General features: G+C 23.9%; 7 protein-coding genes across 7 annotated transcripts in view, besides 23 other annotated features; 4 read left to right on the top strand and 3 right to left on the bottom strand.

Annotated features, from left to right (window-relative positions):
• Window positions 1–317: 317 nt before the first annotated feature.
• Window positions 318–348: a sequence feature (AT_rich).
• Window positions 349–1,472: 1,124 nt separating this feature from the next.
• Window positions 1,473–1,497: a sequence feature (AT_rich).
• Window positions 1,498–1,740: 243 nt separating this feature from the next.
• Window positions 1,741–2,067, bottom strand: EDI_281430 (uncharacterized protein; the record flags this gene model as incomplete). Its single annotated transcript, XM_001738977.1, has 1 exon — window positions 1,741–2,067. The coding sequence occupies one exon, from the start codon at window positions 2,065–2,067 to the stop codon at window positions 1,741–1,743; it is 327 nt and encodes a 108-aa protein (XP_001739029.1).
• Window positions 2,068–2,513: 446 nt separating this feature from the next.
• Window positions 2,514–2,576: a sequence feature (AT_rich).
• Window positions 2,577–2,932: 356 nt separating this feature from the next.
• Window positions 2,933–2,984: a sequence feature (AT_rich).
• Window positions 2,985–3,205: 221 nt separating this feature from the next.
• Window positions 3,206–3,318: a sequence feature (AT_rich).
• Window positions 3,319–3,575: 257 nt separating this feature from the next.
• Window positions 3,576–3,615: a sequence feature (AT_rich).
• Window positions 3,616–3,689: 74 nt separating this feature from the next.
• Window positions 3,690–3,712: a sequence feature (AT_rich).
• Window positions 3,713–3,718: 6 nt separating this feature from the next.
• On the bottom strand, window positions 3,719–4,174 carry EDI_281420 (uncharacterized protein; the record flags this gene model as incomplete). Its single annotated transcript, XM_001738976.1, has 1 exon — window positions 3,719–4,174. One exon carries the CDS (start codon window positions 4,172–4,174, stop codon window positions 3,719–3,721), a length of 456 nt encoding a protein of 151 aa, XP_001739028.1.
• Window positions 4,175–4,368: 194 nt separating this feature from the next.
• Window positions 4,369–4,437: a sequence feature (AT_rich).
• Window positions 4,438–4,460: 23 nt separating this feature from the next.
• EDI_281410 (60S ribosomal protein L8, putative) lies at window positions 4,461–5,234 on the bottom strand (the record flags this gene model as incomplete). The annotated part of the gene is made up of 1 exon (XM_001738975.1): window positions 4,461–5,234. The coding sequence occupies one exon, from the start codon at window positions 5,232–5,234 to the stop codon at window positions 4,461–4,463; it is 774 nt and encodes a 257-aa protein (XP_001739027.1).
• An 86-nt stretch (window positions 5,235–5,320) lies between these two features.
• Window positions 5,321–5,386: a microsatellite.
• Window positions 5,387–5,455: a sequence feature (AT_rich).
• A 35-nt stretch (window positions 5,456–5,490) lies between these two features.
• On the top strand, window positions 5,491–6,981 carry EDI_281400 (serine-threonine protein kinase, putative; the record flags this gene model as incomplete). The annotated part of the gene is made up of 1 exon (XM_001738974.1): window positions 5,491–6,981. The coding sequence occupies one exon, from the start codon at window positions 5,491–5,493 to the stop codon at window positions 6,979–6,981; it is 1,491 nt and encodes a 496-aa protein (XP_001739026.1).
• Window positions 5,867–5,901: a sequence feature (AT_rich).
• Window positions 6,042–6,160: a microsatellite.
• Window positions 6,982–8,039: 1,058 nt separating the features above from the next.
• Window positions 8,040–8,060: a sequence feature (AT_rich).
• Window positions 8,061–9,409: 1,349 nt separating this feature from the next.
• Window positions 9,410–9,460: a sequence feature (AT_rich).
• Window positions 9,461–9,657: 197 nt separating this feature from the next.
• Window positions 9,658–9,692: a sequence feature (AT_rich).
• A 102-nt stretch (window positions 9,693–9,794) lies between these two features.
• Window positions 9,795–9,832: a sequence feature (AT_rich).
• Window positions 9,833–9,895: 63 nt separating this feature from the next.
• Window positions 9,896–9,938: a sequence feature (AT_rich).
• A 403-nt stretch (window positions 9,939–10,341) lies between these two features.
• Window positions 10,342–10,369: a sequence feature (AT_rich).
• An 84-nt stretch (window positions 10,370–10,453) lies between these two features.
• Window positions 10,454–10,573: a sequence feature (AT_rich).
• Window positions 10,574–10,618: 45 nt separating this feature from the next.
• On the top strand, window positions 10,619–12,769 carry EDI_281390 (uncharacterized protein; the record flags this gene model as incomplete). The annotated part of the gene is made up of 1 exon (XM_001738973.1): window positions 10,619–12,769. The coding sequence occupies one exon, from the start codon at window positions 10,619–10,621 to the stop codon at window positions 12,767–12,769; it is 2,151 nt and encodes a 716-aa protein (XP_001739025.1).
• Window positions 11,770–11,797: a sequence feature (AT_rich).
• Window positions 12,770–12,852: 83 nt separating the features above from the next.
• Window positions 12,853–12,895: a sequence feature (AT_rich).
• Window positions 12,894–13,491, top strand: EDI_281380 (uncharacterized protein; the record flags this gene model as incomplete). Its single annotated transcript, XM_001738972.1, has 2 exons — window positions 12,894–13,049; window positions 13,096–13,491. The coding sequence occupies 2 exons, from the start codon at window positions 12,894–12,896 to the stop codon at window positions 13,489–13,491; spliced, it is 552 nt and encodes a 183-aa protein (XP_001739024.1).
• Window positions 13,059–13,086: a sequence feature (AT_rich).
• Window positions 13,469–13,515: a sequence feature (AT_rich).
• Window positions 13,516–13,590: 75 nt separating this feature from the next.
• The window catches only part of EDI_281270 (uncharacterized protein), a gene marked incomplete at both ends in the record, with an annotated part of 603 nt that continues 367 nt past the window's right edge, over window positions 13,591–13,826 (top strand). The window contains one exon of the mRNA XM_001733408.1: window positions 13,591–13,826. This exon is cut by the window's right edge and continues 367 nt beyond it. Coding sequence (XP_001733460.1) covers window positions 13,591–13,826 — 236 coding nt within the window.

The following is a 13,826-nucleotide window of genomic DNA, read 5'->3' as shown; positions in this document are numbered from 1 at the left end:
TTTATGATATAAATACACATTCTAACCCATCATACAATATCTTGTAATACAAAGAGTGATGAAGAAACAACAATAATTTTAATAAAATACTATCTTAAAAGAGTAAAAAGATGAATATTCAAGTAAATATCATTAATTAAATGGTTTTGTGAATTTGAATAGGTAATAATGAAATAAGTATTTGATTATTTCAAAATTAATTAGAAGAATGAAGTTAAAAAGTGTCTTATTAAAACATTTCATTAATAACCCTTAAAAATGAATCAGTGAATCTTTTTAAATATAGAAAGTCATTACCGTTCAATTTCATATTCTTCTATTTTTTATTTTTAATTAATCAAAAAAATTCACTTTAGTTATGACTTGAAAGAAATTATTCCAATCATTTAGACTCTCTCTTTTATTCTTCTTAACTTTTCTTTTGTTGGTTTGAACCTTTCTGTTATACAAGAAATTGAAGAATAATGGTAACCCAATTACTATTTCATAGCGACCTAATGCCAATAACAATAAGTACTATATTTAAAACGATACAACAAAGTTTTGAAATACTCGTCATCACTCCCTTCTGAAAAAAATTTAAACAGTCATTCAGTAACACATAACTCATTAACTACAATAACACAAATTAAATATAGTTAAATCAATTCCAAATACTTAAACCGTCAAATACATAATACAATTTTGTTAAGGAAGAATAAGTTGCTAAACTTGAGTATTACTTCAATAGGTAAAAGAAGAGAACTATACAATTCAGATTTTAATTTAATAACCTCATTGCATTGAAATTCAATGGAAAATAAAACAACTTCTCCAACATAACATAACAAAAATCGTTTGAAGAAGTTTAATAAAAAACTAAAAGAAAAAAGGTTGTATTAGATAAACCAGATGAAAACAATAGTAGAACTTATTTTTATTTTAATACCTATCAGGAGTTAGAAGAATTTGGAATTACAATTAACTCTGGAATAAAGTTATGAAATGAGATAAATATTTAATACTTAATAAAGTAACAAAGGAATAAAAGTATTATATCAGCTTATGAAATTGGTTATATTAACAAAGAAGATGAAAGAATTATTCATGAATTTCAAGAAAAAGAAAGAAAATAACATAATTCAGTCAACTCTCAATATTCTTCTTAATTAAATAAATATTAGAAATCTATTTAATATGTACAACAATCAAAATTACATTACAAATAATATAATACCTGTATTATAAAAGATTTATGAAACTATTTATAAAAATGAATTTATAAGTAAAAAAGTTAGGTTGATAGTGATTGGAATGAATATAATTATAATTTATTCTGTTTAATTGTTCTGGAAAACAAAATTTTCTTCTTCTATTAACTAGTTTATACAATGAAGAATATCATATTTATTGATCAAATTATAAAAGTTACAAAAGAAGATGGTTTAAAACTGTTTCATAATATTTCAGTGAATATAAATATCATTCAACTCAAAAATTTAATATATTTAAAAAAATGAAACAACACTTTAAAGAAGTAATTACAAAGATATTTGTAAAGACAAATGGAGAAATAATTGAATAATCAAATTTAGTGAATTGGTTTGTATTCACTAACAAAATCCAATGATAATTTATTCGACTGATACTCAAGTTTTTATAATTGAAAACTAAAGAATTCTAAACAGTTATTTTTATGAATTTTAATTGGTTCTTATTATTGTCAAATTATTGTTTTATTAAATAGTAAATAAGTATAAATTATAGCCTTTGTTGAGAAATAGATGAAGATTCTCTTTCATCAGCTCTAATCCAATAATAAAGTGTTGATGCACATAAATTCTGATACTCTGGAAACTTCTTTAAATACCGAAGTGTGTTTGATATCCCAAGATCTTTTCCTAAAGTTACTGCTTTTTCTTTGAGACTTTTTCTCCATCTTGTTTTCTTTGGAGATTTTCTTTGAAAAGAAGGCGTTGATGAAATAACATTGTCAGAAGGATTATTTTGTGATCTGATTGCTTCTATCTCATTTCCTTCAATAACTTCATAAGTTTCTTTAGAACATGGAACAAAAGGTGATTTCATTTATGCAGTTTGTTTGAAGACAACTTAAATAGGTTAGGCAGTTAGTTTATCAATGGTACAATCTCTTCTAATCAAATCTCCAAATCATTTCATTTTTAAACAAAATCAAATCACTTTTCGTGATTGTGAAATCCTTCATTAAAAATAATTAAATAACAAGTTCTCGATCATTAATAATTGTTATGAACCAATTAATTGAAACATAATTTTAAATGTACTTAAAGAGTTTTTATTTATCTCAATTTGATTAAATGATATTAAAAATGTTTTATCATGATGTACTTCTTAAAAATATACTTAAAGCAGATACAATTAAGTGTATCTAAGAAGATAATTAATTATAATTACAAATACTTATTGAACTTATTCTTTCTAATTTTCTAAATTCTTTCTCTTTATCTTTACAATAACAATTGACAAAAATATACTAAGTGATATAGAGTCTGTTAATTAAATTATTGAAAAACATAAATCTATTATGAGTTAAACTTTAATTATATTTTATTTATGTCATGTCATTAAACTTTAACTTAAACTATAGCTTATTTATTTCTTCTTAAAGTATTTATTTATAACTAATTAATACAAAAGTATAAACAGTAAATATCTATAGTAACAAAACGAATGATTGTAAAAATTATTAAAAAAACAAGAAAGTGTATTCGAATATATCAAATATTCATTTTATACAATCAAATAAAGAGTCAAATTACAATTAATTAATCTTTTTATCTCAATTATCATAAAATAATCATACTAACTATTTTACTTTGAGAAAAAAATTGTCCAATCTTCTGATAAATTCAATAACTAAATATGGACTCTAAACAATTGAAAGAAAGAAACAGGTGATTAGAAAAAGAAGATAATATAGTTATAATGAAATAAAAAAAAAATATAGAATTTCTTAATAAATTGAACTAAAACTCATTCTATATATTCAAAAAAAGACAAAACAAAGAAATAGAATAGTTATTTATTAATGATAAATAATGAATGTTATTTGTTTAATATTAACACTTAAATTCTTTAAACAAAATAATAACAGTGAAAATAATTGAAAAATAAGGTAAACAAATTGAAATGAATATTTAAAAATTATTTGAATAATTCAGAGTTTGAATTGAATTATCTTTTGTATTTTTTAATAATAAAATATTTATCAATTTAACAAACTTATTTCTTATTATTTTAAACTATTTCAATAAAACATAATAATCATTATAAATGGTTTCTTTTAATTAATAATAACTACTTTTATAACCAATTACTGTTTTTAAGTTGGTTGTATAAAGTGTTTCTTAAATATAATTTAAATTCATTCTAGGAACTTTGAGTAGTAAGAATATTTAATTTAAAACACTTCTTCACATAATTCTATGTATTGTTGTAAGAGAAAGAAATGAAAATATTTATAATGAGAAGAAGTATTATTGGAAGAACATTAAAACAAAATTAAAACAATAATGTTCTTGAATCTATTAAAATAGACTGTTTCTTTAAAATCCTTAATATATTTATGTTTTATTTAATTAAAAATAATTAATTGTGTAGTAGTTAAATGAACAAAATGAATATCTATTTTGTTTTGAGTTTTCGTTTGAAGTGTTATATCAGGATACTAAATAAAAATAAATAATTAAAACAGCCTTCAATTTTGTAATTCTTTTTTGTTTTCTTCATTAGAACTACCACTGGAATGTGTCTGAGAAGATACTGAAGAAGTATTAGAGAATGAAGAATTTGTGCTTTTATGTTGGTTTTCAAGTTCTATTGAGACTTCAGTCATAGATTTATTTGGTATTGATTCTTTGTCTTTGTTTTCTGGACTTGAAGAAGTTGAAAGAGATTTAGGTATTTCTTCTTCATTGTTTTGTTTTTGAGACTTAAGATTTAGATACTTCCGAACAACTACAGCCACTATAAGAATAACAGCACAAACTATAAGAAATGAGACAAAAAGAGAAGAGACTATTATTGCAATTGTCTTTTTTTCTGACTTATCATTATTTATCTCTATTTCATTAGAATATTCACTTGTTGAGTTTGTTTGTCCTATCACATAGTTAATTATGAAAGTTATAAGAAAGATAGTGTTTCTATTCATCTAATAGTGAAATGGAATTTATGAACTTTATAAATGTTTTTATACAATAACAAATAATCTATTTTCTTTTTTAATTGAGTAATAAAGTTAAGTAATAATCATAATTTCTAATTCTTATTATTTAGTTAGTGTAAAAGTAGTATTGAGTTATTCTAGACTTTCTTAATGATAATAAGACAATAAAAACTAATGAGATTAAATTTTTGTATTCTTTATAATAATTTGAAAAGAATAGAAAGAAAAATAAATTAAAAAAAAAATAAGAAATTGTAACACCGAATCAAGTTTAATTATCAGCAGCTCCTTCTTTATTACCTCCTCTAATAAGACCAGTTCTTCTAGCAGCAACTTTACCAGCTTTTTGTCCTGGTGGTGATGATCTCTTAAGAGTGGTTGGATGTCCAACATGTTGATGGTTTCCTCCTCCATGTGGATGGTCAACTGGATTCATAGCAACACCTCTAACTCTTGGCCATGTAGTTCTTTTAGCCTTATACATACGATAAGCAACACCAGCCTTAAGAATTGGTTTTTCAGTTCTTCCTCCACCTGCAATAATACCAACCATAGCTCTACAATTTGATTTTAATGTCTTTTTGGCTCCAGATGGAAGTCTAATACGAGTAGTTTCATTATCAGCATTATGTGAAATAACAGTAGCATAATTTCCTGATGCTCTTGCAATAATTCCTCTATCTCCTGGTTTAGATTCAACATTACAAACAACAGTACCTTCTGGGCATTGTCCAATTGGAAGAACATTTCCAATATGAAGAGAAGCTTTACTTCCACAATAAATATATTGTCCTGAATATAATCCTTCAGCACAAATAAATAATTCTTTATCAAGTCCATATTGTCTTGGATTTCTGAAAACAACTCTAGCAAGAGGAGCTCCTCTTCCTGGATCATGTTCAATTGATTTAACTAATCCTCTAACTGTTGAATGTCTTTCAAAGAAGTCAATAGCACGATGTTGAGCAACACCTAATTTATGATGACTTCTTGATTTGAAAATAGATCCTCTTCCTTTTCTTTGACTCAGTGTTCTTCTTCCCATTCTATTTCAGAGTGGCTAACCTAAACCTATTTTTTTCTTAGTTCATTATTCTTTTTTTTTTTTTGTAATATTTCCCGTTTTTTTACTTATTTTACTCTTATTTTAATTTTCTTTATATTTATTTATTCTATATTTTATTATATTTATTTTATATTTTTTCTATATTTTATATAATAACATATTTTTAAAAAATTAAAAATTATGTTATTATATATTTATTTGAAGTAAAATAAACTTTAAACCCAACAACACTTCAATGGGTACAACTCAAGAAATTATTATTTATTATTTTCTAGCTTCTATTAATTTAGTTTTTATGATAATAGAATTAGGAGTTATTATTGTATTTTTTATTAAATGTGGAAAGAAATTAATTCATCAACATTTATATTTATTTGTATTTTTCCTTATTTTTGGACTTCATATTTCTTTATATTTTAAAATATCACAACAAATAATGAATTTAATTTTTGGGTTAAGTACAACATTATTTATATTAGGTATAAATGTACAACAAAATAATTATGTTATTTTAATTGGTATTCCAAATAAAATAATTCAAGTAATTATGGTATTAATTACTATTATTCATTTTATTGGAGTTATTGCTATTCATTCTTTAGTAATTTCTCAAAAAAATTATTTAATAATTATAAATTTATTAAATGCAGGAAGTTTAACTTTATTAGTTTTAATACAATGGAGTGGATTATTTCAAATAAGACATAGTTTACATACTAAATTAGGTATTATAGTAAGTATAGTAGAATTAATAGTGAATTGTATAAATATTTTATTAACAATTCATAGTATTATTCTTACTATTAATCCATTTTATATTAATAATGAATTTATTATTTTAATAAATAATATTTTAATTATTTTTGCTATTTGTTGTATAACTATTTTATCATTAATTATTAATAAATTCCAAAAAGAAGGATATGAAGAATTTAATGAAGAATATAATATTGTTTCTAATTCTTATTTAGTTGATATTTCATTTTTACTTCATCAACATTTATTTATTGAAGGAAAACATAGTATTATTGGAAAAGCAATATTTCTTGGTAGTGAAGTAACTTATAAACAAATTCCTTTATCTAATTTATTTAATATTGATAATTTACCAAAAGAAATTTTTTCAATGAAAATGATAAATCATCCAAATTTACCACATATTGGTGGTGTTTGTAGAACAAATTTAAATGTATATGTTATTTATGATTATTCAATGCCATATACTTTAAATAAAATATGGAATAAATCATTAAGAAGTTATCAAATTTATAAAATTATTAATGGAATGGTATCAGCATTACATTATCTTGAACAAAAAGGAATTATTCATTATCATTTACATTCAAATAATATTCTTATAAATGAAAATTGTGATAAAGTAATTATTACCGATGTATTTCCATTAATGAAATATTGGTTTATTAATAAACAAAAAAAAAGTTATTTATTACCATCAGAAATGTTAGAAGAATCATATAGAATAAAATGTATTAATGAAAATATTAAATTTGTTGTTCAATGTCTTTATAGGTTTGTAACACATTCAACTTCTCTTGATATTAAACAAATTCCTCCTCAAAGTGTTTTTCGATCTATTCTTGAATTATGGATACTTCCTGAATATGTAATGACAACAAAAAAGATGCTTAATGATTTACTTCTTCTTAAAACTTATCTCTTACAAAATCCAAATCACTATTCTTCTTTGTTATTTGCATCTAATTGATTTTTGTTTATTAAATATATTCCTTCATCTTAAATGACTTTTCATCAATAATACTCTTTTCATTTCTATTTAAAACATTATTCATACAATATATAATAGATATTTCTGGTTCTATCTTTTATTTGTTTCTTAACTTTTGTTATAATTTAAAACTTACTAACTATTTAATACCAATTAATTTAAATAAGAAGAATTACATCCATAACTATTGAAAACTTCATGTTAGTTAATCATTTTCTTTTTTCACAAAATTTTGAATATTCTATAATATTAATACTTGAATTAACTTAACTTCAGTTGAATTACTTTGTTTCTTCATTAACTATGTTAGTTTGGTAAATCTAAAAGATATAAATTTCTTAAATATACCAAATAAGAATAAATAATTATATTGAATCAATCAGAAAGAATAACAGTCAGAAGTGATTATAAATCAAAAAATAAATACTACTTAGTTCATGAACACCTACAAAACTTCTTATTTTATGTTTCTTTTTGAAATGTTTAGTTATATGTATAAAGAATTATTTAAACATACATATTAATAAACGTTGTGCATTTGCACAGTTACAATTGAAGAAACAGGAAGAGGTATTTTTTGAAGATAAAGCTACTAAGAGTATATCTGCATGTAAACATGTTACACATGAAATGAGACGTGCTAAAACAGTTGATATTATGAATGTATATCCACTTTATTAAAATATAGAAATTGAAGAACTAGTTGAAGTTGTTGTGGAATTACATCAGTTACTAATCCAACATCAATAACTATTTTCAAATCACTTATTTCAATTAAGATTCAAAATCATTTGTATTATTATTCAATCTTTCAACATTTAAATGTTCAATAAATGCAGCTAAAAATGCTAGAGGTGCAGTTATTGCAACAGGAGCACCAGAAGATTGTATTCGATATTGAATTTGGAGAACTAAAGCATCAAATAAACTAATGAATCATCTATGAGTACTGTATTCTTGTTATATGGTGAAACACTATAGCTAGTGTAGTATATTCATCAGGAAAACTAATACTTGGATTATGAGCAGAAAATGTCATAATTTATTAAATATTAAAAGACTTATAGATAGAAGAAATAATCTCTAATGGTTTAGAGTACTACCAAAAATATTCTTTGAATTTCATTCCATTTGTATCTTGCAGAACTTAATGAACTTAGTAAAATATTCATTTTATCAGATAGAGTGATGTATAATTTATGATGTGTTAATAGAATTGTTGATGTATTGAAAAGAAGAAGTAATGAAGTAGAAATTGAAATTTTTATTTAGTGTAGAACCAGATCCATCTATTCAAACAGTTCAAAAGGGACTTATTGTTATGAACACATTTGACAAAATAACGTTATTACTATTTAGTGATGATCAAATAATGATGTAACTAAGATTATGTGGTTATATGTCACATCAAGAAGCAGATTTCTTTGCAATGAAACAAAAATTCATTGATCATAGAAAGAGAGCATTTAAATTCCAACAATGAGTAAGAAAGCTAGATTAATTTGCGTTCCAACAACATCAGAAACAGAATCAGAAGTTACACAAGTTACAGTTATTGCAGATCATGAACGGTAAGAAATATCCACTTGCAGGTTATTCACTTACACCATCAGTTGGTGTTATAGATCCAATGTTTACTATGTTACTTCAAAAGAAAGCAATTAATGATACAGGAATTGATGGATTAGTTCATACAATGGAAGCGTATGTTTCAGTTATGACTAATGAATATACAGATGGACTTGTAGAGAAGCGATTAAATTAATCTTTGAAAATCTTCTTAAATCATATAATGGAGTAGAAGCAAGAGAAAATATGCATAATGCAGTTGGAATTACAGGTATGGTAGTTGCATTCATTGGTATGGATCATTCAATGTTTCACAAAGTTAGAGCATCATTCCATCTTCCACATAGTAGTTGTGTAGCAGTATTATTACCACATACCATTAGATCTAATGGACAAAAACCAAGAAAACTTGCAATGTGACCAAATATAATTTCTATAAAGCTGATCAAAGATATATGGAACTCCAACAAATGATTGAACTTAAATGTAATACACCATAGAAGGAGTTGATACATTTGATAGTACATGTGAAGAATTGATGAAAACTTCTGAAACCATTACAAGATTCAAAAAAGCACATATTGAGAAGAATCAGTATGGATGGGTAAAGTACCAGAAATAGTACTTCTTTGATTTAAAGATCAACATTCACTAGTTAATCAAAGAGTACTAATAGTTAAGGAGATTGAAAAGATTCTCAAAACTGCTTGTTATCCAACTTCTTGAATAAAAGCAAATTAAATTAGTTCTTGTTCATTTTTAATAAGTTTTCATGAATTATTTTCTTTTTGAATAAATTGAAACATTTATCAATATAGAATTAATATCTATCTAATACATTAATATTAAATCAAATATTATCATTATTTTAATTGTTTTTAATTATAATGAATTGAATGATTCTCTAACTGTCAAAAAAATAAAAGAGAAATAATCTTTTTGAAATGAAATTATGTTTTGTTTATTATTGACTTATTCTAATAACTTTAGTCTTACAAAAATATTATAATAAAACACTACATTAATTTAATACATTATTCATAATTGTCTTTTAAATCATTGTTAAAAACCATTTCATTACTTTTGTTTTTAATAATACTTATTTATTATATGTTTAATATGATGAACACTATTCATATTAATCATAAATTATTTAATAATTCTTATTCTTCTCATGTGTTTATGAATGAAATATTTATTTATATAAAACACACATTATCTAGTTATTAATATAAAACAGTAAATTTATAAATTTATATTTCTGATAATGTCTCATATTGATAAATAATAAGATGTTCTATAAAATCTATTTATGATTATTCACTTTTAAAAATTCATAACAATAACTTATATATTAATTAATATTTGGTAGGCTTATTACAACAACTTTACATTTTTATTACAAGACATTATTTCTTCTTTTCCAAATACTATTATGAGTTATAATTCAATACAATAGTTCCTTTGTTATAAAACTGTTTCATGAAAGTTATTAATTATCAATTATATTGATAATACACTAACGTTTTAAATACTCCGTTTAACTTCTTTTTCCACATCTTTTGATTATTATCTTTTTACTGAACATTAATATACGAACCAATAAAATACTTTTAACTCCATTGTTTCTTTAATTAAACTACTCAGAATCAATAAATCAATAAAACAAATTTTATTCTTTGAATTTAACAATCTTGGCTATAATGTTGAACATAATATTTTATATTAAACTTAAAGAAGATTGTACCGAAAAGATATTATCTGTTAAACAATTAAAATATAATTAAAATAAATAAATCAACAAAGAGATGGTATTCATTCAAGAGAGAGTATTTTTCTTCTATTCTTCATATGAAAATTAGTTGTTTTGATAAATAAATCGATTTTTATTTATAGAATAAATCAAATGATAAAAAGTATTTTAAGAAAATTAATGTTATTTATTTTATTAAAAACAAGTTTAAAAAAAAGTAAAAAAACTATAAAAAATAAAAGAAAAATAGGTAGATAGTCATAAAAAATGAACTGGATAAAACTGAAATAGGCAATGATGCTGTTGTTTACACTGATTTGTATTAGTACAGCTTTAAATTGTGCTTCTATGGTTGATGGAACTCTCTACACAAAAGAAGAAGCTTTTGAGTGTATTTATGAAACTAGTTTAGATATTTCAGATGCAGTAAGTATTCAAGGAGACATTGAAGACTTAATTGGGATGTATGCTTATTTAGATATTCTTCAATCACCACTAAAAGAAGACCAGTATTACTATGTTGAAGCACACCTTGAAGAAGAGTTAAAGTCTTTAAATACAGACACCCAACCGATATATCAGTTTTATAGAAAAGTTGATGATATAATGAGACTCGCAAAAGATCCAAATTTAAAGTTTAAGTTTAGTTCATCAAAGAAGAAGAATTTCTATTTTGACAGTTTTAAGGCTATTCTTCCTTTCAAATTCATTATTGACCAATCTACTGTCAAAACTCAAATTATTGAACAGAGCGGTTATACTGTTCCACAAGAACTTATTGACAATAATAATCAAGAAGTAAAATTAATTAATAAACAAAAACCATTAGAATATCTTCGTACACTCAGTAATAAATTAATTAGTTTAAAAAATGCTAATACTGCCTTTAATTATATGCTTCATTATCATTTCCAAATAGATTTAGGAGAAATTCCTTTAACATCAGATGAATTAGAAGATATAGTTATTGAATATATTAATGGAGTGACTGTAACAATACCCTATAAACTTCTTTATAAAGAAGTTAAAGGTGCATTAAAAAATTCAATAAAACATAGTAATAATAGTCAATTTAAATATACAAGCGATGATAATAATGTAAAATGTGGAATATTTATTGAAGGAGAAAAAAGTATAAATGTAATAGTTATTAATAGTTTTTATTATGACGTAAGCAATAAAACATCAACATATATTCAAACATTAAATAAATGTTTTGAAATGATTGATGAGAATGATTATCCAATTGAAGTTATTCTTCCAATGAATGAAGGAGGAGATGCAGATATTGAAGGAAGTATTTTTAAATTACTTTCACCACATGCAGATAATTATATATATGGTAGTGTAAGAGTAGATGATAATAGTGAAAAAATATTAAAATTAGATATTGCACAACATATGTATGATCCAAAGAATTGTCAAGTAAGAAGATCTGTCAGTGGAAATAATATTATCATTAATTTAAAAAAACCTCTTGGGCCATTTTACTCTAAACCAGTTGTTGATAAATTTGAAAATGATATTACTCATACTAGATCTCAAGTATCTATCATGAAGTCTAACGATGTACTATTTTTTACTGAATTAAAAAATCATCCAAGAAGTCCACACCAAATTGTTATTTTTACTGATGGTTATTGTAGAGGAACTTGTTCATTCTTTATAAAAAATCTTGCTGAATCAGGGTCTGCAATTATAGTTGGATATGGTGGAGATCCAGAAAATAATGAGTTTGATATTGGAACAGCTTCATCTATTATTATGGCGTCAGGGTATGCTTTATGTGGTTCATCAACTGATTTAACTAAAGAAGGATCCCATATGACTGTGTCATTTGTTGAGTTATATCCAACAGATTATTCATTTAAGAGTAATATACCAAGAGAATTTATTAAAGGAAGAAGTAATGAACGAGTTGCATTATATGATTATAGTGATAATGATATAAATAAATTTGTTAGTGAAGGTCTTAGATTAGTAAATAAATATCTTATTGAATGTGATGTTAATTCACCTATGGTCTTACAAAATCCTAAATGTGATGAGAAACTTAAAGGTGAGCATATTCATGGAGGACATCCATGTATCGAAGGAAGATGGTATACATTAAGTTGTGTTCCATCTTATTGTGATTATGGATATAAATTTGATAGAACAAGTCAAACATGTATTGAAGATACTTGTTATGTCCCACCAAATGATACATCATCTTCGTCATTAGAAGATTCATCTTATATTCCAAATGAATCTTCTTCTTCATCTAATACAAACGAAACATCAAGTTCTGAATTACAAGAGCCAACAACAGATTCTATGGTATACGTTGTTGTAGGGAGTGCTATAGGATTTGCTGGAATAGTGATAATAGCAGCAGTAATAGGAATTGTAGCTGTAATATTGATGAATAGGAAATCAAAGCCAAAATATACAACTTTCGAATAAAAAAAGAGATTATTAAGTAATTTTTTCTAATTTCTTTAATCAATTAGAAGTTTTTTTTTAAGTAAATAAATAACAAAAAAGGGTTTTTTTTTAATACTTTGTTAAACTAAAAATATTTTTTAAAATGAATTGGGCTGATTCTGTGGTTCCTGAAGAAGAACAATGGATTCCATTTTATTATGAAGAGGATGTTACTAATATCAGTAATGAACAAAACGAAAAAGCACCATTTGTTCCTATTACTATACAAACATTAAATCAATTAATTCCTTTTATGAAAGTTTGATAGTTATTAATAACTATTTATAAATATTTATCGTTAATAGTTAAAACAAAGTGATGTTCTACTAGACTTAGGTTGTGGGGATGGTAGAATAATAATTGAGTCGTTACTTCAGACTCAATGTAACGAAGCATATGGAATTGATATTGAACCAGAAGCTATATCTCAAGCTAAGAGTCATTATAAAGAAAGTAAATTAAATAAGCCAATAACATTTATTTGTGATGACTTCTTTAAAACTAATCAAATACCATGGAATAAGATAACAGTAGTGGTTATGTATTTATTACCAAGTATAATGGATAAATTATATCCACTATTAAAATCTAAATTATCTCATTGCAGAATATTTTGTGCATGTTTTAAAATGTCATCAAATATTCCACAAACAATTATTCGTTCATCTTCATTCCCTGATTTTATTGAAATAAAATTATAATCTTTTTATTTTTGTTTTTAATATCAAAAATCTTCTTTTATCAAGTCTTTCAGTATTAGATAAAAATATCATCTTTGAAAGAACTTAATTTATTATTCTATGGCAAATGCCTCAAATATACTTCAATTTATCATGAGTCGATGGATCGGTTCAAATAAATATGAAATCGTTTATGATACTGAACAGCACGAATTTACTTCAAGATCATTTTGGAGTCATTTGAAAGGAAGACAAAATATTATAGTCTTTATTATAACAGAACACAACTATATTTTTGGGACATTTCATTCTAAATTACCTCCATCACAAGAGGTATGGGTGAAGATGATGATCTC

The sequence above is a fragment of the Entamoeba dispar genome, genomic scaffold (assembly GCF_000209125.1).
Source record: "Entamoeba dispar SAW760 scf_1105229461835 genomic scaffold, whole genome shotgun sequence".
NCBI classification, from domain to species: Eukaryota; Evosea; order Mastigamoebida; family Endamoebidae; genus Entamoeba; species Entamoeba dispar.
This window is presented reverse-complemented; position numbering and strand designations above follow the sequence as displayed.